Source organism: Vicugna pacos, chromosome 34 (assembly GCF_048564905.1).
Source record: "Vicugna pacos chromosome 34, VicPac4, whole genome shotgun sequence".
Taxonomy (NCBI): Eukaryota; Metazoa; Chordata; class Mammalia; order Artiodactyla; family Camelidae; genus Vicugna; species Vicugna pacos.
The window spans coordinates 9307562-9333609 of NC_133020.1; the positions used below are offsets into that span (position 1 = coordinate 9307562).

General features: G+C 36.4%; 1 protein-coding gene and 1 long non-coding RNA gene across 7 annotated transcripts in view; one reads left to right on the top strand and one right to left on the bottom strand.

Moving 5' to 3' along the window:
* Positions 1–23658, bottom strand: part of SLCO1B3 (solute carrier organic anion transporter family member 1B3) — a 58311-nt gene extending 34653 nt beyond the window's left edge. For 2 of the 3 annotated variants that reach the window (XM_072954760.1, XM_072954759.1), the window contains exons 1-2: positions 5624–5659; positions 1291–1432 (exon numbers count right to left, since the gene is read on the bottom strand). In XM_072954760.1, coding sequence (XP_072810861.1) covers positions 1291–1432 — 142 coding nt within the window. In that variant the 5' untranslated portion in view covers positions 5624–5659. Of the gene's footprint in view, positions 1–1290; positions 1433–5623; positions 5660–23571 lie in introns of those variants that run through there. The other variant, XM_006199918.4, reaches the window with a different exon arrangement.
* The window catches only part of LOC107033153 (uncharacterized), a 75975-nt gene continuing 55705 nt past the window's right edge, over positions 5779–26048 (top strand). For 3 of the 4 annotated variants that reach the window (XR_012066973.1, XR_012066972.1, XR_012066975.1), the window contains exon 1: positions 5779–5863. This is a non-coding gene — a long non-coding RNA (uncharacterized lncRNA). Of the gene's footprint in view, positions 5864–7825; positions 8301–26048 lie in introns of those variants that run through there. The other variant, XR_012066974.1, reaches the window with a different exon arrangement.

Below are 26048 nucleotides of genomic sequence, written 5' to 3' on the forward strand. Positions count from 1 at the left end.
TAGATACATGCTGGTAAAATTTCTGAAATTCAAGCATAAAGAGGAGGTAACTATTTGTGCATGACAATAATACTAGTTATGATTTCTTGTATGTAATATGGGATGTTATGACACAGTAGATGTTTTAAACATTCTAAGAAAAAAGATTTTGAACTGTTTGTTTCATATTCAGTCAAATTATCACTTGACTATGGTAGTAAAGCAAACACATTCGCCAACAAGCAAGGGCTCAGAAAAATGTCATATGTTCAATTATTTCTGGAAAAAACTAACTAATTGAAGACATACTCCAGGAAAACTAAAGATGAGACTTGAAGTAATAAGGTTCAAGAAGTAGAGGTGAGAAAGAAATTAGTAAAACTTATAACCGTGTCAAATAATTGCTGTGAAATAGAAAGTTTAACAAACATAATAAGAATCAACTCCTCAATAAAAAAGAGATATACAGTGAATTAGAGTTTAAAGCTTACAACAATCTAATACTAAAGTTCTAGATGGTTCTATTAAACCTGGGAGGTGGAATCGTAAAGGATATGCTTGGTACAATAGCCTGTGAATCACAAAAAGCTAGAGCAAACTTGTAAAAAAAATGCATGATTTATACAATAGACATAATTTTTGAGTCCTTTCAAATTGTTAAAATGTGGGGGAATTCTAAAATGAGCAGAAGTAATTAGCTACCAGTTCATAAAATAAGAGAAAAGAATGTTCAATAATTATATAAAACCTCACTATTATTGGAGCAATCTAAACTAAATTGATGGCAACAAAGCAATATATTTAATGTTGTAAGAAAAAAAAAACCTTTAACTCCAAATTTTGTATCCAGTTAAACAGTAGAATCTAACAAAGATTGCTTCAAAATGGTTTCTCCCTTCTCAAATCATCAGAATCATAAACCTCTCTCCAACCTTTTTCTTTGCACCTTTTTCTTTTCAAGGCACCTTAAGAGAGGGAAGATTAAGCCCTGTAAAGTATCAGTTTGCAGGAAATGAGTCTGTTTTTTAGCCTTATACTTTTGACATTCTGGGCTAGATAATGCTTTGTTTTGGAGGCTGTCCTGTGCATTGTGGGATGTTTTAAGATATCCTTGACTCCTACCACTAGAAGCCAGCAGAACCTCTGACCCTCAGTTATGATAACCAAAAATGTCTCCATATATTGCCAAATTCCCCCTGGCAGAGCAGATTCACCCTTGGTTAAGAATCAGTTGTGTAGAGCATGTATGAAAAGTTTTTACCTTTGCAAATCTGGTTACTAAGTAATAATAAAAGTAGAAATAAAACTTACCAATTTCAAAGCTTCCATCAATTAAGCCAACAGTAGAAGATGATATGTCAAATCTCCTTTCTATTTGAGTGATGGAGCTTTTCATAAGGACTGCATTTAGTGCCTTAGAAATAAAACTGAGGCACAGGGCTGCCAAGAACATCTAAGAAAAAACAGAAGGAACGGGGTAAATGATTACTCAAAGGACTACATAATGTTGATATGTGCCCAGAATTAAAATAGCTTTTTTCTTTACTTAATATTATTTTTTATCATAAAAAGCATACCTACCTTTTCTCTATTCCAATTGGTACTTCTTAGTCCTTTTAACAGTAACATCACTATACCGATAAAGCATCATTTTCTAACTTGGTTACGGCACCAGATTATTAAAGCAGGACAAAGTTGTTAGCTGATTTCTAAGAAGCTAGTTAATCGTCTGAGGTGGCCATGATGACAAGCTATTATTTATCACCAAGTAAATAGCAGAGGTGAACTGTGATGGGAGTGGCTAGACATTCTCAAAGGTAGCACTTCCAGGAAGTCAGCTGAAAAATGGAACTTTTTTCATTTATAAAACCTCACTAATATTGGAGAAAAATAAATTAAAGTGAACACAACAAAGTGATATAGTCAGTGTTCTAAAAAAAAAAAAAAAGACTTTTAACTCCAGTGGTTAAAGATGTTTTATTTTCAATTTGATTTTGACAAAATTTATTGATTCATCTTTCATACAATCTACATTTATATCCATAAGTAAATTCCTTTTATAGCTAGTATTAAAATATTATCCTGTTATGAACTGCATGTTTGTATCTCCGCCAGATTCATACGCTGAAATTCTAATCCCCAAAGTGACGACATTAGGAGATGGGTCCTTTCAGTGGTATAGATTTCCCTCGTTATCCGAAAGCAGAGCATTCCTCTGAAATTTTCATAAGCCAAAATGCAATTACCTTAGGACATATCTTGCTAACAAATGCACAAAATAAATCAAGACAAAGGCACAGATGCTCACAGACACAGTTCAAGTCTATGGCAGCTTGACGCTGAGATGCTGAGTATACTTCCCAGGGACAGAGCTTGGAGGTGTCTCTGTCATTGCCGGAAGTGCCCACTGCCCCTCTAATGGCTCGCTGCAAAACAAATGCTAAATGCTATTTTTACTTTTTGCCCTTTCTTGTAAAAGCAAAAATTCTCTTTGGATTTCTTTCAGTCAGCAGAAAACAGGTACCAATGCAGGTCCTTGGTAAAAGTGAATGGTGTAAAGCGAACCTATAATCAGGCCATGAGGATGGAGCCCTCATGATTGGATTAATATTTCTCCCTCAGCCATATGAAGACACAGCAAGAAGACAGCCATCTGAAAATGAGGACGAGGGTTCTTACCAGAACCCAACCGTGCTGGTACCTTGATCTCAGACTTCTAGCCCCATGAATGGGGAGAAATAAATTTTGTAAATCCCTAAGTCTCTGGTGTTCTGTTGTAGCAGCCCAAGCTAACTAGGACAAGCCTTTCTCATCACCTTCTACTCTACCAGAGGTAGCCACCATCGTGTCTAGATTGGGTCATTGCATTAGCCTCCTAATAGATATCTGCTTCTGCTCTTGTCCACTTATGGTCTCTTCTCAACACATTAGGTGGAAAAATCCTTTCAAGATGAAAAGTAGATCATGCCACCATTCCCTGTTTTTCCATCCAATCATAGTAATATCTAGTCTTCCCAATGTCCTCGAAGGGCCCAAATGATCTCTTCTCCTCCCCTAGGCATCCCCTCCCCACAGGTGCCACCTTTTACCTTCCAAATCTCATCTTCTGTAACTCTAGTCCTTGCTCATTCCCCTACAGCTACAGTAGACTTCTTGCTGTACCTTGAGCAATTCATGTTTATTATATTGCCTCAGATTCTTCGTTTTTGCTTTTTCTTTCTTCAGGGAATGTTCTTATCTGGAGTCATACTCCTATCACTCACTTCCTCACATCTTTGAGGTTTTTGCTCAGTGTAACTTTCACAGTGAGACTTTCCTGGACAAACTTATTTAAAATTACACCATTTCCCCCCTCACATTACATTTTAATTCTTTACTTGTTTAATGTATATTGCCCTCAATTAAATATGAACTTCATCAGGGCAGGGTTTTTTTGGTCTGCTTTGTTTAGTGCTAAATTCTCAGTGCTTAGAAAAATGTTTAGTGCTAAATTCTCAGTGTTTAGAAAAATGCTTGCAACACAGTTGCTCAAAAAGTATTCGTCAAACTTTTGTCTAACTAGAACCTACTGTGTGTTTTACATGAAGCCATGCTTGAAGAAAAGAGAAAAAAGGCCCAATATAGATCCTCCATAGCAGGCAAAATTTCTTCCTACTTAGAGAACTTTTTTTTTAGATTGAGTTATAGTTAGTTTACAATGTTGCGCCAGTTTCTGGTGTACAGCACAATTCTTCAGTCATACATGAATATACATATATTTATTTTCACATTCTTTTTCACCGTGAGCTACAACAAGATATTGAATATATTTCCCTGTGCTATACAATATAAACTTGTTTATCTATTTTATTTATACCAGTCAGTATCTGCAAATATAGAACCCCCAGTTTATCCTTTCCCATCCCATTCCCCACTGGCAACCACAAGTCTGTATTCTATGTCTATGAGTCTGTTTCTGTTTTATATATAAGTTCATTTGTCTTTTTTTTTTTTTTAAAGATTCCATATATGAGTGATGTCATATGGTATTTTTCTTTCTCTTTCTGGCTTACTTCACTTAGAATTACATTCTTCAGCACCGACATCCATGTTGCTGAATGTGGCATTATGTTATCATTTTTACGGCTGAGTAGTATTCCATTGTATAAATACACCACATCTTCTTTATCCAGTCATCTGTTGATGGACATTTAGGTTATTTCCATGTCTTGGCTATTGTAAATAGTGCTGCTATGAATATTGGGGTGCAGGTATATTTTTGAATTAGGGTTCCTTCTGGATATACACCCAGGAGTGGAATTGCTGGGTCATATGGTAAGTCTATTTTTAGTCTTTTGAGGAATCTCCATACTGTTTTCCACAATGGCTGCACCAAACTGCATTCCCAACATTGCAGGAGGGTTCCCTTTTCTCCACACCCTCTCTTTTAATCATCATAAAATGTCCTTCTTTATCTTCCTTTATGGCCTTTTTTTTAAAGTCTATTTTGTCTGAAATTAGTATTGCTACTCCTGCTTTCTTGTCATTTCCATTTGCATGGAATATCTTTTTCCATCCTCTCACTCTCAGTCTATGTGTGTTCTTCTCACTAAAGAGGGTCTCTTGTATGCAGCGTATTGTAGATTCTTGTTTTATTACCCAGTCTGCCACTCTGTGTCTTTTGATTGGAGCACTTAGTCCATTGACATTTGTAGCAATTATTGATAGATGTTTATTGCCATTTTGAACTGAGTTTTGCAACTGATTTGGTATTTCCTCTTTGTTCCTTTCTTTTTCTTTTTTGTGGTTTGATAATTTTCCTTTGTGTTATCTTGGTTTCTTTTTAGTTTTTGTGACTCTGTTGTAAGTTTTTGGCTTGTGGTTATCCTGTTTTGTACATATATTAACACATTATTATATGTTTGTTTTAAACAGGTAGTAATATAAGCTCAAATCCATCCTACTGAAAACAAAAAAAGAAAGAAAGAAAGAAAGAAGAAAAAAAGAGAAAGAAAGAGAAAAAAAATCGATATTTTCTTGCTCTCCTCTCCCATCCTTAATGATTTAGATGTCCTCTTACAATTTCATGTTTCTTTTGTTGTAATTCATGGTAGTCATTATCTTTCCAATTATGACTTTCTCCTTTCTGTAGCATCCTGCTTCTTTTCTATTTAGCGAGGACCTTTCAGTATTTCTTTTAGCATAGAAGAAGAAAAAAAGATTTGAAAACAGTATAATTGATAACCAAAACATACAAAGAGAAATAAAAATGAAATTGAGGCAAATTTTAAAAAATAATAACAATATTTTAAAAGAAAAAATTTTAAGAGATTAAAAAATAGAAACAAAAATTTTAAAAAAGTAAAATTTTAAAAAGAAAAAGAAAAAAGAAAAGAAAGGAAAAAAAGTGTGTTCCCATGGAGACTGTGCGCTCTTAATAATTTTGTCAAGAGGTCCTTCTTAAGTATGGGTGGTTGTCAAGCCTTCCCTGCCTTTTGCCTGTTACCCCTTTGGTTGGGGATGTGGCCGGGGTTCTGGTTTGCAGAGTCTCCCCTAGCCATTCGGCGTGGTCTCCCTTTTGTTCTGTGGTTGTCACTGCTCCTACCCTTGCCCTGCTGCTCGAACACCACTCACTGGTTCCAGAGGCCCTCCTCTGGTCACGCACCTGGTCTGTGCTGCTCCCTGTGCCGGTAGACACGCGGGTCACACCCCTTCTAGACAGCTGAGCTCGGGCACCCCCCCTCAGCACAGGTACGCACGCACGCACGCCACGCCCCCTCCCACGCCGCGCTCTGCGTGGTGCGCAGGCGGGTCACGCCCCCCCTCCACGCTGCGTTCCAGCGCCATGCTCTGTGGGGGTCGCGGCTCCTCCGAAAGCCATTGTCCGTAGCCGCGCTAGTGCAAGGTAAGCAGGCGGCTCACGCCCCCTCCCAGCACCGCGTCTAGGCGCCGGGCTCCTGCAGGGTATCTGGGCGGGTCACTCCCGCGGACAGTGCGGCTCCCTGCACCGCGTCAGGTCCTAGCTCCCTGTCAGGCGGGCTGGGGGAAGCGGCCGCTCCGGCCCGCGCCCCTGCTCTGCGCCAGAACTCCGCTGTTTGTTCGTTTGCCTTAGAGGCGCGAGTTCACAGAGGCACAGGGGCAGAACATTCCTGTCTGCCTCGGGCTGTGAACAAGTCTCAGTGCCGCCCAGGAGGTTGCGGCCCCGCCCCCACCAGGGGCTGCGCCAGGAGGAGATGGCGGCTGTGGCTGCGCCCCGCCTCTCTTCTTGCGAGAAGCGCCAGTAACGGCGCCCGGGGTCTGAGGAGACAAAGGCTTATGGCGCCCCTCCCCGCAGGGCACACCGGCCGTGTTGCTTTGCTTTTTTTTTTTTTTTTTTTTTCGTATTTTATGGAGAACCCAGGTTTTTCTGCTCTGTATTCCCTCCCAGCCACTGCGCGCAGCCCCCTGCAGTCCCCCCGGGCGGCCTCAGTGCAGCCGCCCCGTCCTCCGCCCGGCTCAGGCGGCCTGTCCCGGCCCCCAGTTGCCAGGCTTGGTTTTGCTGGGATCCTCTGTGCCCGTTTATCTTAGTTCTATGGGTCAAGGGCTGCTCCTTACAGATCCGAGCCTCGGAGGTTCCCTTTCCGTCCTGCTGGCTTCCCCGTTGGAGAGGGGAGCCCCAGCGAACGAGCGCCAGTCCTCTGCCGCTCCCTCCTCGGGGGCCCGTCCCGCACTGTTTTCCTTGTTCTTCTCTCTTTTTTCCTTTTCTCCTACCAGATTGGTGGTGTATTTTGTTTTTTGAAGAAGGCGATGTTCTGTCAAAGTTCAGCAGGTGCTCTGGTTGGCTGGGTGGGTCCGTGGATGTGAGTCTTGGTGTGTTTGTGGGAGAGGGTGAGCCCCAAGCATCCTTCCACCACCGCCATCCTCGTCCTTCCCTGAGAACTTTCAATGAAGTTGAGAGGACTTGTGAAAAAAGTGTAAAATGATACGATTTATTAGAGATAATTAAGAATTCTTACATAAGATAAAGGAAGTCGTCTAAGAATGAAACACAAAAGGTGGAAGGAAGTCAAAATTAGTTTTACTAAGGTGGTGAAGTGAAGAACAAGACTCTTAGGAAGATATTAAAATTCATCCAATGGAGATAGAAATTATGAAGATTTTCTTCAAGGAGAGTCAGTTTTGAAACCTTGTAGAATCATACAGACTTTGCGTCATAGAACAGAAATAAAATCATTTCAGGTTCTAAACATTTAAAAATTACGTTGTTGACACCAAAAATGAAGAAATGTCGTTGGTCCTGTGGTATCAGCAAGATGACAGGCTAGGAAGATCTTGACCCTCCTTCCCCCATGAAAACATGGATTTAACAACAAAAAACTGAACAGATGTTTCTGTGAGAAATCTAGAAACCAGTTAAAGCATTCCTGCGTCATAGGCAGTGCAAAGCTAACGACACGGAAGCCCAGGAGGAAAATCTGTGACACTCTCCACAATCTTTTCAGAGCCTTCCCCAACCAAGCATGGTTGATGTAATTGGGGGTATAAAAGAAAAACAAACTCCTATCTTCTCCCTGGGGAGATGAAGCGAAGAACTTACGTCCAGCATTCTGACTTTTGGGGGGCTGCCTGAGGGACTCGTCTGTATCCAAGGGCTGACAAGGGTGGGTGGTCAGATTAAGAGTCTCAGAACAGACAATAAACTATGCAGTGGAGGCTGCAGTACCACAGATAAACACTAGATGGGAGGCCAGTGTTGTGATTTACTGTGGCACCAGTGGGAGGCCACAGTATCTCAAGACGCCGGAGAGAACGCTCGAGTTGAAACCAGCAAACCTCTTCAAATAGCTCAGGGGACATAAACCCAGAAAGAGCTTGAGAGGGCTCCAGAATCTCTAGCCTGGCTGGGTAGAGAAAATCATCCCTGTACAAAAACAAACCACAAAGTCTGAGTTGGCTGATCTTTCAAATGCCAGCATTCCAACAAAAAAATAACAAGGCATGTAAAGAAATAAGGTACCAAGACATATTTAAAGGAATACGTTAAAATCTCCAGAAACTGACCCTAAAGTCATGGATGGATTTTTTTGATTTGTTGAGTTTTATTGCCTTCAATTAAGAGTGGTCAATTGAGGGAGGGTTGGGAGTAATAGCTCAGTGGTAGAGCTCATGCTTAGCAGGCACGAGGTCCTGGGTTCAATCCCCAGTACCTCTACACACAGAAAAAAAGAGTGGTTAATCAAAATATTTGGTGATTCTTGACTGTCTGCTCTGTTTTACCTATGAAAGCTCCAGTTTCCTTGTCTCTGAATATTCAGTCTTTGTGAGTCTGTCTGGGGTGGAAAGCACCAATCATTAGCAGAAGGGTAAGTCAATAGTTAATCTTATGTATGTGGGCACTCCGTGTCTCCGTGGGTATCACCAGTCGCCTGAGACAGTTACACTCCGTATGTCTGAGCATCCATCCACACTCACTCCTCCTGCCCAGGGTAGATGCCTCTGTAGTTTGCTGGTTGCTAAGTGGGGGTATTTTGATGATCAGGGGAAATGTTAATCAAGGGAAGAGGCATGTTGTCTCCGACTGAGTGGTTGGAATACCGTATACAACCGCCTCTTGGTTGTCTTTGGGAACCTCTCTCGATACTATAATCCAGTGGCTTTTGCCTTTGAAACACCCTTGGAGCGCCTTCCATGTTTTTCCAGGTTTTTTTTTTTCCTCCTGCATTTGTCTTGGAATGTAATTTCTTTACCCTAATTCTCTCTACATCTTACTTTTTAGAAAAGTCTCATGGTTTCTGATTTACAGATGTGTCTCTTGTTTTCTAGGAGATGTATAAGTTGCTTTTAATACGTTTAAAATCATTTATTAAAATTGGAAGGAGGAGGAGGTGGTTTCAGCCTTATTATTCTCAGTCTGCCATATTGAACTGAAAGCTTTCAAGTTTTGTCTTTCCTTCTTTAATAAATAAGTAGACAAAAATGTTATGAGTCTGTCAAACTCAGATGCCTGACACATAATGAGTAAATGCTCAATAAATGTTTTTTAGTTGTTGAATAAATTATTCCCCCAGTTTAGGTTATAAATCTGGTACAGAGCTAACATATAGTGAAACCTCTCATTTCTGAGCTTCCTCAGCTTTTGGATGGAGATAACCATAGTAAAATTGTTATGAAGATTAAAATAACATACATTAAATTTTTGCCACATAGTAAGCTTTGATAGATGTCTGTTTTTATTACCACTGTGAGCTACTGTCATCTAGCTATTAAGTTCGTTCAGATAAAAATAGGACTCTGATCATTTAGCCAAACGTTTGTTTTTTGTCAGGCACTATTATAGCTGCTGCAGAATCGGTAATGAGCATACTGAGAGTATGACTTATTGATTATTAAAGAAAAACCGAAGCAAATTCTTACCTAAATCCTGGTCATCAAAGCACTAGTTGGTGAAATCAAAGAGGAGGGAGTTTGAGAAAGTAACAAGGCACCCCGTTAAAGCATAACCAGGTATAAAACTTGTCCTGTATTAGAGGAGCTTCCTGAAAATTCGGAGATAGGTTTTGTAATGTCCGTGTCTTCAATCTTAAAGGGAAGATTAGCTCAAGAGAAAGACTCATTAAAATAAAAATTCTCACCATGTAACCTTAAGTTGGTTTTACAAAGAAGGGGAACAGATGCAAACACAGTGACTACAATAGGATTCCTCCAGTGAGCTGGCAGTTTAGAAGGATAGGAAATTACTTAATAAAGGTAGATTTATAAATGTGCTTTCTTTTCTCTATAACCCTGAGAAATGGGTGTTTTCAACCATGTTGCTAATGTTGGACAAGTTCAGAGAAAGAATGATATGATGATTTTCCCAGAAGATAAGAAACTAAATACTAATAAAGCTACACGCTCCAATGAAAAATTGTAAAAGACCCACGCCATGAGGGTAGGGAATTTAAGACTGAGAGATTTCAAAACACAGAGTTAAATGTTCACAATCATCAGATTTTGAAGTACCCAAAACAGAAAGAAACAGCTAGCATTCAGATAAAAGCTGAAGTCTATTTACCTGCAGTCGTGGCAGGTCAGTGTTTTGTTTATTATGGCAAGAGTCTTGGAACTGAAGTCAGAAAACAGTTTCAGGTTTCCACACTGACACACCTTCAGCCATGATTAACTCAGTTAACTCATTTGAACCTCACTTTATTTACTCAGCAAACATTTATTGAGCAACTACAATATGGCAATTACTCTCCTAAGCCTTGTACTTTTCTGGTACAGAGTAAATAGGGAAGTAAAAACAATTAAGACAAACTAGATGCTCAAAGAGAACTAATATTCTCCTAGGGCAATAAACAATAAATAAGTAATGCCAGTATAATCCAGTAATGAATACTATAATTGCTATAAATTTATAATTTTGTGAGTACACAGGAAAGAGTGATTAATTCTGCCAACACAGGTCAGAGTTTCTGTAGATGTGGTAACATCTGAACTAAGTCTTTTGGGGAATAACAGATGCAAACACAAAGACCATAATTTCTCTTAGAAATTGAAGAATAAATAAACATTTAAAACAAACTGGGAAACACTCAAAAAGAGTAGTGAAAGAATATAGATCTTCTGAAAAACAAAAAGAGTATCTGTGGGTGGAACATAAGGACAGAAATATACCAACCATTGGGAGATCATTCTGCATTTTTAAATGGGACATAAAGAGATTAAATTTCAGAGGGCTAATGCTGGCAGCCATAAGGAAGATGAATTTATGGCAAAAAAATTAGTTATAAAGCAGATTTCAGGAAAAAAAAAAGATGAGTAGAGATGGGAAAGGGAAACAAAAGGTTACAGACATACTTGGGAGAAGTTTAAGAGGAGAACCAACAAATGTGGGAATAATGGAAAATGAATATATTGATTTTGTTTTCTAGATTTCCAGTGTGTATAATTGTGTGTAGTAATATGATTATTGGGGATGTGAAAAAGAGAAGTCTTGATGTTAAAGACAATGAAACCATCTTTTCACAAATCAAATTTGAGATGACTAAAAAGTAAACATACATCCAATAGACACTGCTAAGTTTTGGTTCTCAAGAAAGAGTTTTTATCTGGATGTAGTTCTGAGACTTACTGGAAAATAGCTGTGCAATTGATCCATATTCAAGCTTATTCCATTAAAAAAAAACAACAAAAACTCCTTCTGCCCCACCGCATCCTCACTTACCCATACCTCTCTCTCTTGTCTTTTCTGGTAAAAACTGAGTTGTTTACATTTTCATGACCCAAATCTTACTTTTTGCACTGTTCTTCTCAAGTGTCCTTAGCAGGTTTATGTTATTCTGGCTGTTCCAGATTTTTTGTTTCAACAGAGTTTTGTTCCGGACTCTTGTCTTTTTACTCTACATACTCATTCTGAGAAAACTTGTCAATTGTCATTGTTTTTATTGCCACCTAAATGCTGATGATTGTCTAATCTGTATGTTGAGCCAAGCTTGCTTTTGCTGACTTTCAGGCTGCTTTTCCAGTGTGCCTATATTAGGGCTTCATTTTGGTTTTTACCTCCAGATCACATCCTCTTCTTTCTCCATTTTCACCTCCCTTTTCTTGTGTCACCACCTGCTACCTGCTGCCCAGGCCAGAGCATCTGCTCCCGTATGTATCACATCCAATCAGTCACCCAAAGCTAAAAATTTAATCTTATAAACATCTCTCTTTTCAGTACGCTCCACTTTATACTTCCACCTCAAATGACCATCACTTTTCATCCCGACCACTACCATTTCGAACTGGCATCTCTTGCCTCATTGTTAACTCTTTTCACACCACAGCCAGGGTGATTTTTAAATATTTATAACCATTTCCACTTCCAACATAGCTGAATAAGCTCCCATGGACTGATCCTGCAGCAAATAATGATAAAGTGTGAGGGGAAAACAAAAAACATCTAAAAGCATAGGAGAGCAAACAAAAGTCATCAGATTGTGGACAGGAGTTGACACTTAAAAGAAGGAAATGCTGAGTTTAGTTTCTCATTCTCATGGCTTTAAGGTGAGGCCACAGTTAGCATTATTCAGAAAAGTGAAAACACTTTTTAAAAACCCACAGTCCTTTTGGCCTGAAGAATGAGAAAGAAGAGTTTAGGTTAACCGCTGCTACCTAAAAGGGAAGAATCTCATAAGGAAGACATCTAGAGAAGGGGCCCCAGATTCTGTGTATAAACTGTCCAAATCTTTGACCTCTGAGCCATGCATGAACAGGGTACCTCAGGTTAGCCCAACTAAGGACAAAGTAATTGAAATGAGATTTGAACTCCTGCCTAAGAGAGCTTGCGGCTTGAGGTCAACACGCTTAATTGCCTTATAAAACAAGCAAAAAATATCAAAACCCTTTGAAAGAATGAAACAAAGTCCAAAATTACCACCATATTGAAGAGCCAGGAAAATGTGACCAATTCTCAAGAAAAATAACAATCAGCCAACACCAACCTTTACATTACACTTAAGTTAGTGTTACTGGACAAGAATTTTAAAGCAACTAATCTAACCAGGCCTTTGAAGTAAAGGAAAACAATCTCATAATAAATGAAAAGAAATAGAAAATTTTACCGAAAACTATAAAAATAAACTATAAGAATGAGAAAAATACAATATCTGAAATAAATATGCATAATCAATATGCTAGTTTATGCCACATTTTCTGGATAGATGTGTGTACTTTCTTTGTAATCTGTTATTTCCTATGACAGATCTTAGCATGTCTCTAAATTTGTCTAAACAGAAACTATCACTAGGCATTATAGCTTTTGAAACATGTTTAACAGCACAGATGAAGGTTTGCATCAGACATCCTACAGAGAACTTAATACCTTCCCGTCCACTAGATATTTCTGTTTCCAATGAATACAGGAAGGGCATGCATATAAATCATGTTATTATGTGGAAGCTAGTATCTGCTAGGACGTGTTTTGAGTACTCTACAAGTATTATTTCTAATGCTCACATAGTCTTTGCATGGCAAGTATTACTCTTCATTTTACAAGTAAGAATAATAACTTGTAGAGATTATTATTTAACTAAGGGAATTATTTAACCAAGTTATTTAACTAAGGGAATAAAGCTAAAAGTGTAGCAGAACTGTGATTGGAACACAAGAATTTCACACACAGAAAAGCAACAGTTCTTGGAGTTAATATACTAATCTACTTCTCCTTCATCTCTCTGTTGTTCTAACTCAGACCCTTGTTACCTCTCATTTGCTTTATTTGTAGTAGTCTGACTGCTTTCCTCCATTTGCAGCAATGGAAGTACTGCATGAGATTTTATTTTTCCAGATTTAGTGAAATATGATTGACAAAATTGTATAAATTTAAGGTATACCACATTGTGATTGACATATACATATACTGTGATATGATTAGAACAATAAAGCTAGTTAACACCTTCATCACCTCACATAGTTACCTATTTTTTATTTTTGTAGTGAGAGCATTTAAGATAAACTCTCTTAGGAAACTTCAAGTATGTAATATAGTATCATTAACCATTGTCATCATGCTGTACATTAGATACCCAGAACTTATGCATCCTTAACTGAAAGTTTATACCCTTTGACCAGCGTCACCCAATTTCCCCCACCCTCTGCCCCTAGCAACCACTATTCTATGCTGTTCCTGTGAATTCAGCTTTTTAATGTTTACCTCAGTGACACATCTGTAGTAAAGTTTTATTTACCCTAGTAGGCATTTGGTTTGTATCTCTTTTATACCTAGGGTAAATATATAATTGATCATATAAACTGGAATACTTTTTAGAGCAAATTGGGTGGTGAAAAATTAAGCTTAGAACATTTTTTGAAATTGTATTGATCAATAACTTTTTTGTTACTATTCTATTTTTTCAAATAAAAACATATATCCAAGTAAATTGATGGAAATATTTAAAAAATTTTTCTTTTCATTCCTTACTTTAATATTTGTATTATAAAAATTATGTATACACAGTGTAATTATTCTTGATTGATATTATTTTTTATGTATACCAGTAGTATGTATATCCACATATATCCATGTGCTTTATTCAGTTTTTTATGAGTATTTGTCTATAATGTTATGTCACTATGATTTTTCTGAAGGATATTTTTCAAATTATTTTTAAACATTTTAGTCTATTCATAAAATTATCTGAAATCATCGAAATTGCATTTCATGATTACTAAATTTGAAATTGTCAGCATTTTCAATTAACTCTTCTCTGCAGGTCATAATGTTTTTAATGAAGAAAATATTCTCTTAGTAAGCCCATAGCAAGTTGGGCTAAATGGAAATATTCTCAATTCCTTTTTAAAAATATTAACCTATGTACATTTTGTATTTTAAATATCACAGGTACTATCATTTTTGCCTCTCTTTAGAGTATCTTTGTTGAAAAGTATTTATATGAGGAAAATGAGGGTTTTTTTAACATTTGCCAATTTTCAGTGCTGGAAAACTATAGGTATTTTCAGTTACTTTTTATTCAGGTACAGAATATAAGTTTATCCAATTCCAATAGGACCTGTATTAAAATAATTTTTCCATATGTCAAGATATTTTAAAACACAGTTTTAGAATTACAAATTACATTTTATACATTATATAATCTCTAATCAATTAATTTATGCAGCTCTTTTTTTACATTCTGTTTGCAAATTATGATTTCAATAATTGAAATATGCAAAAAGTGTTAAAAATGTAATTTTTTACTATTCATTAAATACTTTAAAGAATTCAAATTTATTTTGAGGAAAGTACAATGATAATTTATAGAATTGATTTATGAATATATCCAATATTATGAAAAATACTTGTTTTTATAACCAAGATCAGCTTTTCTTCTTGAAACTTTTCAAAAAGTTTCGTTATGTTCAACATTTTATTTCTGCTTCTGTATACACTACAGTGTGCCCACCACCAAAAAGTTAGTTTCCTTTCTTATGCATTTTGCCCTCCCTACACCCCTTTCCCTTTGATAACCACTACTCTGTTGTCTGTATCTACAGAATGTTTGCTTTGGTTTGTTCATTTACTTTGTTTTTCAGTCAGTTTGTTTTTCATATGAGTGAAATTATATGGTATTTGTCTTTCTCCATCTGACATTTCACTGAGTATAAAACCCTCAAGGTCCATCTATGTTCTTGCAAGTAGCAAGGTTTCATCTTTTTATGGCTGAATAGTATTCCATTGTATATGTAAACAACATCTTCTTTATATTTTCTTCTATCCATGGGCACTTGAGTTGTTTCCACAACTTAGCCATTATAAATAATGCTGCAATGAACATAGGGGTGCATATATCTTTTTGAATCAGTGTTTTTATTTTCTTTGGATAAATGCCCAGGAGTGGAATTGCTGGATCATATGGTAGGTAGTTCTATATTTAACTTTTTGAAGAACTTCCATCCTTTTTTCCATAGTATTACATTCCCACCAACAATGCACAAGGATTCCTTTTTCTGCAAATCCTCCCTAGCATTTGTTATTTGCTGCCTTTTTAATGATAGCCATTCTGAGAGGTGTGAGATGATATCTCACTGTGGTTTTGATTTGCATTTCCCAAATAATTAGTGATGTTGAACGTCTTTCAGTGTGCCTGTTGACCATCTGTACGTCTTATTTGGGAAAATGTGTATTCAGTTCCTCTGCCCGTTTTTTAATCAGGTTGGTTTTTGGTTTTCAAGTTCTACGAGTTCTTTACATATGCTGAACATTAACCTCTTCATCAGACATATGATTTGCAAATATCTCCTTCCATTCAGTAGGTTGTCTTTTCGTTTTGTTGATGGTGTCCTTTGCTTTGCAGAAGTTCTTTAATTTGATGTAGTCCCATTTGTTTATTTTTTCTTTTGTTTCCCTTGCCTGAGGAGACATATCCAGAGTTATTGCTAAGGCCAATATCAAAGGGTGTACTGCCTGTCTTTTCTTCTAGGAGTTTTATGGTTTCAGTTCTTACATTTAAGTCAGATCCATTTTGAGTTGATTTATTTGTATGGTGTGAGATAGTGGTCTAGTGTTATTGCATGTGGCGGTCCAGTTTTTCCAAAGTCATTTACTTAAGGGACTGTCTTTTTTTCATTGTATGATCTTTGTTCCTTGTCCATATATGCGTGGGTTTATTTCTGGGCTCTCAATTCCATTTCATTGATCTATGTGTCTGGTTTTTTTAAAATACTATACTGTTTTGATTAGTATAACTTCATAATATATTTTGAAATCAGGTAGTATTATACCTTAAGCTTTGTTCTTTTTTTATCAGGATTGCTTTAGCTGTTTGAGGTCTTTTATGGTTCCATACAGATTTTAGAATTTTTTAGTTCCCTTTCTGTGAAAGACATCATTGGGATTTTGATAGGGATTGCATTGAATCTGTAGATTGTTTTAAGTAATACGGACATTTTAACAATGTTAATTCTTCCACTCTATAGGCATGAAATATTTTTCCATTTCTTTGTGTCATCTTCAATTTCATTCAACAACGTTCTACAGTTTTCAAGTGTCCAAGTCTTTAGCCTCCTGGGTTAAATTTATTCCTAGATATTTCCTTCTTTTTTGTTGAAATTGTAAATGGGATTGTTTTCTCATTTCTCTTTTAACAAGCTCATTGTTAGCATATAGAAACACAACAGATTTTTGTGTATTGATTCATATCCTGCAGCCTTATTATATTTGTTTATTATTGCTAATAACATTTTGTGGGAGTCTTTAGGGTTTTCTCTATGTAAAATTATGTCTTTCACAAATAGTGGCAGTTTTATTTCTTCCTTTTCAGTTTGGATCCCTTTTACTTCTTTTTTTGCCTAATTGCTCTGACTGTGTCTCCCAATACTGTGTTGAACAAAGGTAGTAAAAGTGGACATTCTTGTCTTGTTCCTGGTCTTGAAGGAATAACTCTTTTTTTTTTTTTACTACTAAGTATGATGTTTTCAGTAGGTAATGCTACAGCACAGGTTTTTGGTCCCTCTAACCTGAGCTCCCTCTAGTATATTTGAGAATAAGCATTTTCCATCCTCCACCACCTCTGTCAGTGGTGTAGCCTGGTGCCTTCATTGTCACAGTTTGTGACTCTGTGGTTGTTGGTTCCTTACTGCTGCCAGAGACACCACCTGGGGCACTGGGATGGTGGGTGCTTCCACTGTTCCAGGATCTCCTGAGTCACAGGCTCCTCCACCACAGACGGAGGGAGAGAATGGGTGGGTGGGAAGCCAGGATGGCAGATGCCTCTGCTGTGTCTGGTACTGTTAGGTTCACGGTGCACCAACTGCAGTGGGCCAGAGTTGTGGGCACCTCCCCTACTGGAAGACAGGGTTGCAGGTCCCTTTGCCATTGCTGCCCAGTTCTCTGCAGGTGCAGGCACTGCTGTGGCTGGGAGGCTAGAGCTGTGTGCACTGCCTCCTCTGATGCTACCAGGTTCTCTGAGGCTCCAGACTCAGCAGAGCAGCCACGGATAGGGATCTGGGATCACAGGGACTGCCTCTGCTGTCCTCCCAATTCCATGTCCCCTGTGTGTTCCAACCCATCCAACTTTGGCTGTACAGATGTGTGGAATTCTCTGGCATCCTGGTGTGTTGTCCAGAGTCAGCTTTGTTAGGTTGTGGATGTTTTACTGGTTGTAGAATAAAGGGGAGAGAAAAAGGGAGAATCTCATGCTACCATGATGCTGATGTCACCCACTAATTAGTCTTAATTTCAGAATATTTGTCACCTAAAATTACTGTGCTGTTTGCTTTACTGAGATAAATTGATTGTCTTCTTCTCACCTTTAAATTGTACAATTGCTTAGAAGAATTCCTAGCTAGAACACTTTGTGACTGTCCTTTTTATTAGCTCTCAATTTTCATAAGGTTTAGTTTAATTCTGAATTAAATTTAAGTACTATAGATGTAATATACTATTTCCAAACAAGGTTGGAATACAATTTGCTGGTGTGTTTCAGAAAAAACTAGGTTTTAGATTCATTATATATTTTTTTACCTGGCTTTATTTCATATCTGGATTTCATATCTCATACTCTTTTCCCCTTCTTTCTTCTGATAACTTCTCACCCAGTGAACTGTTCTCAGCAAAAGTAGAAAACTAGCCATGGACTTGGTGTGCATGTGATGCAAGAAAAAAGAATGTACTTTGCAATCAGAAGGTCTAGATATAGTTCTCTCTCTCTCTCTTTTTTTTTTACTTACTAACCTAACAAAGATGAAAAGGTTACACAATTCACTGAACTTCAGTTTCCTAATCCACTAAAAGAAAATATGTAATAATTAACTTGCTTATTTTATAGGGTCACTGTAACATTCAAAAGAATGATACTCATGAGTTCATGAATTTATTTGTGAATGTCAGTGCATCAAAAATGTATGGAATTTGGAAGGCCACTATTGATTTATCCTCTTTTTTTCTCTTTATTAATATAAGGCTTATTTCTGAAAGTTTGCTCCATTCACATTCTCCATTTAAATACATCATTCTTAGCACTAGTGGAAAAACAGGAAGAGTTTTCAGTGCCAAAGCCCTTCCCACGATCTCTGTAAGAGATATCATAACTAAGTTAGAAACGTGCATTATAGAGTGAAAAAATTAAAAAGCACTTGTCTGATGCATAAATTGGGCAGTATACCCAGGCCAAATATTTTATTTTATTAAAAATCAAACATTATGCTTTAAAAACATATGTCTTTATCTTTGTAAATCTACATCTTTTTATTTAATTTTGCTTTATATAATTTTAATACACTGAGACAAACCACTTTTTAAATTTTTTGATATTTAATCTTTCTTCTTTTTTTCTATTATTTACTAATTACAGGCAATTATATTTCCCAAACTCACTTTGGATAGATAAACACCTTGTGGTTAATTCCTTTTGCATTTTTACTGAGTTTATTGTATTTAGTTTCTGTGTATTTTGATGTATTTTTATTTGATTCATTTCAGCCAAATTTTATGAGTTCACTCTCATAATCCCTAGCTTTTGGTAATATCCTGGCTGTTACCTATGTTATTAGCCTTACTTGCTTACAAATTTTAAAGTGTTTTTATTAAAAAATGAACTTCTTCTGGCATAAATTTTCCTTAATTAATTATTTAAATATATATGAAAGCTGGAAGAAAAAAGATGATAAATAGATAATTTAGATATATACACATATATATATGAGAAGTCAAGATATACAAACATTGAGTTAAAATTTATAATAATTGAATAATATAATTGAATAATAGATTTCTTAAAAGGAGAAAGAAACAGGAGAGGAGAAATATTTAAAGGAACAAGAAACGCAATTTTCCTAATATTTAACAAAGATGAAAAAAACCTCAGATTGGTACTGCCCATAGAATATCCAACATGAAAGATAAAAAAGAACCTACACATGTATATAGGAAAACTGGATAGAGTGTAGAGACATTTAAGAATATAAAAGAGAAAGAAAATTTTGAAGTCTTCCAGGAAAGAGAGCAACTCAGTGTTTAACAGCAAGTGTGGTATAAAAATAAACAAAAATATTTTGAAGTATTAAAGTAAAAGAACATAGACCCTAGAATTTTATATTTAACCAAATGGTTGTTCAACTATAAGGATATATATTCTCAAGCATGTAAGTTTTCAAAATATTTGGCACATAACGGACTAACATTGAAAGGAGTTTTGAAAGAATTACTTAAATTATATATATATATATAAAATTTATATACACACACAAAATATATATATATATGTATATGTATATGCACATACAGACACCCACATCAGAGATCAGTGTACCTAAATACATAAAGCAAACACCGACACAACAGAAGGGAGAAATAGACAGCAATATAATACTAGTAGAAGATTTTCATATCTCATTTTAAATAGTGGCCAGAACACCCAGATAGAAGATTAATAAGGAAATGGAGAACTTGAAAAACACTATAGACCAAATTGACCTGAAAAAAATACACAAAACATTTCACCCACCGACAGCAAAATTCACATTCATTTTAAGTGCACACATACCTTTGTCCAAGATAAATTGCACATTAGGTCACAAAATAAGTTTCAACAAATTTAAGAAGACTGATATCACACCAAGTATCTTTTCAGCCTGCAGAATGAAGCTAGAACTCAATATCAGAGGGAAACTGGGAAATTCACAAATACGTGAAAATTAAGCAACACACTTTTGAGCAACAGTATGTCAAAGAATTAGAAAAGGAGATTAGAAAATACCTCAAGATAAGTGAAAATGAAGTCACAACATCCCAAAGCATATGGGATGTACCAAAAAGAGTATTAAGAAGGAAGTTCATAGTGATTAACTACATTTAAAACAAAACAAAACAATAAAGAAGAGCTCAAATCAGCCACCTAACTTTATATCTCAATGACCTGTACAGTGATTTCATTCACACAATGCATAGCAAGGTGGCAGGAAACTGGCTGAAGAAATAAAACTGCCAGAGTGGTCCCTTCCAGCACATTTGGAGAAGAGCTTCAAGTTCCCAGTTGGCAGTGTGTTTAAAGAAAGTTAATTGCAGCCCAGTAATAAAGACCAGAGGAGTAATAACAATAATAGTAGCCAGCATTTATTGAGCACTTACTATATGCCAGACACTGTTCTAGTATTTTACTTCTATTAGTGGATTTATTCCTTACCATAATTCTGTCAGCCAGATGCTATTATTTCCCTTTCACAAATGAAAAGAATTAGATACAGAGAGGGCAAATGACTTCCTCTAGGGGGAAAATATGTATTTTTACAGGTTTTGGAGATTAGGACCTGGACATCTTTGAGTGCCATTACTCTGCATACCTATGAATATGTTAAGTTACATGGCAAGGGGGAATTAAGGTTACAAATGGAATTAAGGTTGCTAATCAGATGACTTTAAAGAGATTATCCTGAATTATCCGCATTAACTCAATGTAGTCACAAGAGTCTTTAAATGTGGGAGAGGGAGACAAAAGAGTCAGTGTTAATGTGATGCAAAGGGAGAAATATACTTGACCAGCCATCACTAGCTTTGAATATGGAAGAGAGTTATTACCTAAGAACTTTGGCAGTTTCTGGAAGTTGGAAAAGGAAAGGAAATGATTTGTCCCCTAGAGTCTCCAGAAGGGAATACAGCCCTGCCAGCACTTTGATTTTAGTCCAATGAGACCAATTTCAGACTTCTCAACTTCAGAACTGTAAGATTATTATAAACTTGTAATAAATTTGTGTTGTTTTACTCCATTTGCACACACATGCACACACACATATACTTAATGTGTGCATTTGTGTGTCAGTGTTAGGTGGTGATAAATGCTATGAAAAAAGTCAATTTGGCTCAATAGTTATGGGTAGGAAATGCTATTTTATATGAAGTGGTCAGGAAGAGGTACTGTGTAAACAGAGATTTGAATGGGATGAAAGAGCAAGATGTCTTGACTAGAACATTTCAGACGAGGAAACAGCAGGTACAAGCTTCTCCAAGTCAGAAGTGCACTTGGCGTTCTTGAGAAATGGCCAGAAGGCTAATATGGCTGGAGGAAGGTGAACCAGAGGAAAACTGTGGAATATGGATAGCGTTGTGGTTACAAATGGGGTAGTTACCCTAATTATATCTGGAAGAGAAGTGGGAATAAAGGTATAATGAGAGAACTTTTATTTTGCCCTAATATTTATGTCTTTTGACAATGATGCATTACTTTTGTGTTTTTAAAGAATTTTCATCACAACACAGTGGTACAAGAAATCTGAAATGCAGAAATGACAAGTGTCAAGATAACAGCTCTACTGGCAGGTTTATGTAATAACCTCCTTGATTCAGCTTAAAAATTGAAGGAAAGGAAATTGAAAAAATCAAAATATGTTGTTGTTATTCAAAATCATTATCTATTTGCTCTTTTGCACATTTCTCCCTGCTAAGCCTGTGTATGCATTAGTAACAACACGTGTATTTGTGTGTGAGCACGTGCATATTTTGCTTGAAACTAAATTATTTGGTGTGAAGGTGAATTTTTAGAAGCACAGAATGAGGAAGAGGATTAAATAGCCCACTTATAAATTCATGCTTACCAGGACATCTTGAGTTACTTTAGCAATATGGAGTACAATCGAAATCATGGGATCTGGAATTAGACTGCCTGAGTTCAGACCTCAGCTCCACCACTTAATGAGCTTAGGGATAGAAAAGAAAGTCCTTTGCCCTAAGTTTTTTGGATTTTTTTTTTTAATTTGTAAAAGGGAGATAATAGCATGTGGCTGACTGAATTGTGGTAAGGAATAAATCCACTACTTGTAAAACACTCGAATAGTGTCTGGATACAGTAAGTGCTCACTAAAAATGTTAGCTACTATTATTGTTATTGCTTCTCTGATCTTTATTACTGGGCTGCAATTCACTTTCTTTAAACACACTGCTAACTTGCTAACTCGAAGCTCTTCTCCAGATATTCTGCAAAGGGACCACTCTGGCAATTTTATTTGCTTCAGCTAGGTTGTTGTCACCTTGTACGCATGTGCAAATGAAATCACTGTAACCCTCAACGTTTAAAAGCAGATTAATCCAACACACCGTAATAGCTCTAGGCAGCAGAGGTACAGCTGCATTAGCTAGTACTTTCTCCTGGTGACTGCTGTTCTGCTTAAATATTATTTAACTATTTCATCAGAACAGACTTCACCAGTAATCTCTGAAAATAAACAGACTTCATGTTCTCTGGACAAAGTTAAAACAGACCTTATATAACATGACTGCAGTTGAGTCTAATCTCTGATCTTTATTCAGCTAGATAAAACTACAACTTTAAGGAAAACACTTTAAATATTGATCAAAGGAAGGCTGACTGATGTTTTTTTTCCCTCTAGTCTTCCCTAGAGGAAGTTTAAAGGCTTTGCTTTAGGCTCAAGAGTTTTCCATCTACAGCATAGATGACTTGGGGTAAACTTCTCAATTTCCTGGAGCCTTGGTTGCCTTAACACTGTGCTCAAGGAGTATTTTTTTCCCTATCTAAGAAAATCCCAATGCAGACTATATCATTTAGTGTCCCACTGTTTTGTGACAAAAGCAAGAGACAGAATTATTACTTTTACCAACTTGCATATGGAAAAATTAAATGGCTTTCCTAAATCATCAATTAGGTCTCTGGGCTAGGTCTTTTGGTTGTTTTTATGGGCCTTTTCTCATAAGACTGTATTATTTGAGTTATTAGAATAAAAGATGCTGTTCTCTCAAAAAAATAATTTGAATAAGACCACAAGTGAATCACAAGGCTGATTAACTTCTCTGTTTATAAGTCAAATGTGAAAATATTTTTTTACGTATTATCCATTACACGGAGACTGCTTTTATCTTAATCACATCTAAAAGTATCTTTTGATCCATCAAGAATCAGAAAAAAGATCAAAATCTTTCTAAATTTTCGACATTAATAAACTCTTAACCATCAGAAATATCACCAAAGAAATACTTTTTTTTTCAGATTTAACGACTGATTTAAATCAAGATATAGATCATCCTGTTACTATGTTAATATATGCTTCAGTTGAAAACTCTACTTTGAAGTAAAATGTTCTTTTAAAACACTGGCTGCCTTTTCTTTAAATAAAAATTCTCCCTTCACTTATTTCAGTTTGAAAACATGAAACTCATTCCACCTTGAATCCATCGCAGTAGAGTCTAGTTTTCCTTTTTTCTGAAGGCTGTGTCTCTGCCATCTTCTTCAAATGTTGGTTTTGGTCCATCACTGAACTGCAGCGAGCATGTGAATGCTTTCAGTTGTTGTCGATGTTTGATTCGAAATGATCGCCTTTTCGGAGAGAAAAAGTATAATTTATCTCACTGTACACAATAACAATATTCAGTTCAGAAATAAATGCTGCAGGATCAACATCGATCATCAGCAGGTCCACTAATATTCATTCAAGGTCTGCTGTGTCCTGAGCACTGGGCTAGGGAAACTTGGGACACAAAAGGAGGGGAGAAAAACCACACACACATACACAAATGCCTAGCTTTAGTGAGACTGTAATTTAGAAAGATACATGTATGGAGAAAAACTTGAAACAACAAATCAAGTAATATATAATCACACACTCTATTAGATTAATTAATATTTTATTGATTGATTAGATTAAATTGTTAGCAATTATTTATCAGAGATAAAATTTTATTATATTTTCTATATATCTACATTATAAGATTTAGGGAGGCAAATATAGGTTTCATCTAAGTGTATAGTTTTGCAAAGTGCCAGACAATGCCTTGCACATAGTAGATAGACAAAAATGGATAGCAAAATAATAGAATGAATTGTAATGAATGGCTTAAAATTGTTTTATAGAAGAGATACCTTTGGAACCAGGCTCAAAAAGCAGGTAGAGTTTGGATTTGTTAAAAAGAGTCTGGTGTGCTCTAAGTACCTCTCAGAGAGCCTGCTCAACCTTACCACCATTGTGATTCCACTTTATTTTAATTTTGTTCATTTATTACAAAAAGAAAATATGTGCATGTAGTTGAAAACACGAAAGATCAAAAAAGACATATGGGAAAGATTTTTCCTCTAACTCTCATTCCCCAGCATTCAGTTTCTCTTTCTGAGGATCAGTATCATTAACTTCTAAAAAATCTTATCCAGAAATATGGTAGGCATTTGTAACTAAATACACAATATTTTCCTTTTTTAACACAAATGGCAACATACCATTAATCCTGTTCTCTTTTTGCTCTGCTGTATATATTTAACTTCATATTAATAAATAACTTCCTCTGTTTTCTTATGGTTACAGGGTATTCCATTGTCCATTGGTATCTACCTAGTTTGATGTCTAGGTAGGACCTGATTTAGATTAGTTTGCATCTGGTTATTTCATATTAGAAAATTTTCTTAAGAAGTCTATTTATGTGTGATCATTTCTGTAGGATAAATTCCTACAAGTGAAATTTTGGAGTCAAATGTACGAGGAATTACAATTTTGAATATTAAGTCCCTATTTTAAAGACTAGTAAAGTGAATCAGCTTGCTACTTAGATTCACTCTTTTTTTAATGGCATAGTGGGTTCTTCACTGAGGTTGAGAAAATGTATTCTTATTCATTCATATGTGCAGAATACATATTTATGTACCCAAAATATCCATGTTTATACAGAAACACAAATAAGCATAGATGTATGACTATTAATAAGGCACTAATTATACAATGCAGTTAATGTATGTTATATATACAGCTGGTTCTCATTATTTGCAGTAGTTGTGTTCTCCAAAGTCCCTGCAAACACAGAGGCAGCAGACACTAAACACTGCTGCTAGGGGAAATACGGAGTCCGTTCCTGTGTATCTGAGGTCACAACATTTTTGTCAACCATTCAATACATAACCTGGTTTTATGTCTGTTTCTGTGTTAAGACCCCTTATTTAATTTATATTATTGACCTAGTAACATTGAATTTGTGGCTAGTCACACTCTGCAGCTCACGCCTGAGGGAAGCTTATGTAACTCATGTATTTTTTTTCCATCAGGCACTTAACAGCTTTCTTAAACTTAGGAACGCTGCACAGCATTTCAGCGCTTCGCTAGAGAGTCGTCTGAACAGCAAAATCACCAACAAAAAGCACAAAAATGAAAAAAAAAAAAAGCATTAAGTAGACTGTGAAAAGGGCAGTTGTTCATGAGAGCTGAAGCAAGTAAGCATGGTCCTCCCTTGTCCGACTTCGGAACATTCGTGTGAGACAACTCAAATTTTTTGCCACTCTGGGCAGGTATATGAATGACCATGAAAAAGCAACAGTATTGATCTGGGGGTTACATTCATTTTAGTGAGTAGGAAAATTCACAAATACCAAATCCACAAATAATGAGGATCAACTGGGTATTTTATTTATTCCTCTCTTCAAAAAGGATTTATGGAGACTGTTATAAATCTGTGAAGTCCATAAGTAGGCATAATGCATAACTCGAAGTAGATAAGTGGGATTCACTTAGATGTACATTGGTGTGGGTTTCTGCATTCATATGTAAGTCACATCTGCTCATATATACACAAGGGATAATATGTTCAGGTAGTGATCATTTCTACATTTCTACATTAACCATTAAAATGTGCTCCATACATACACCTGTGCCTGTTCAGTTAC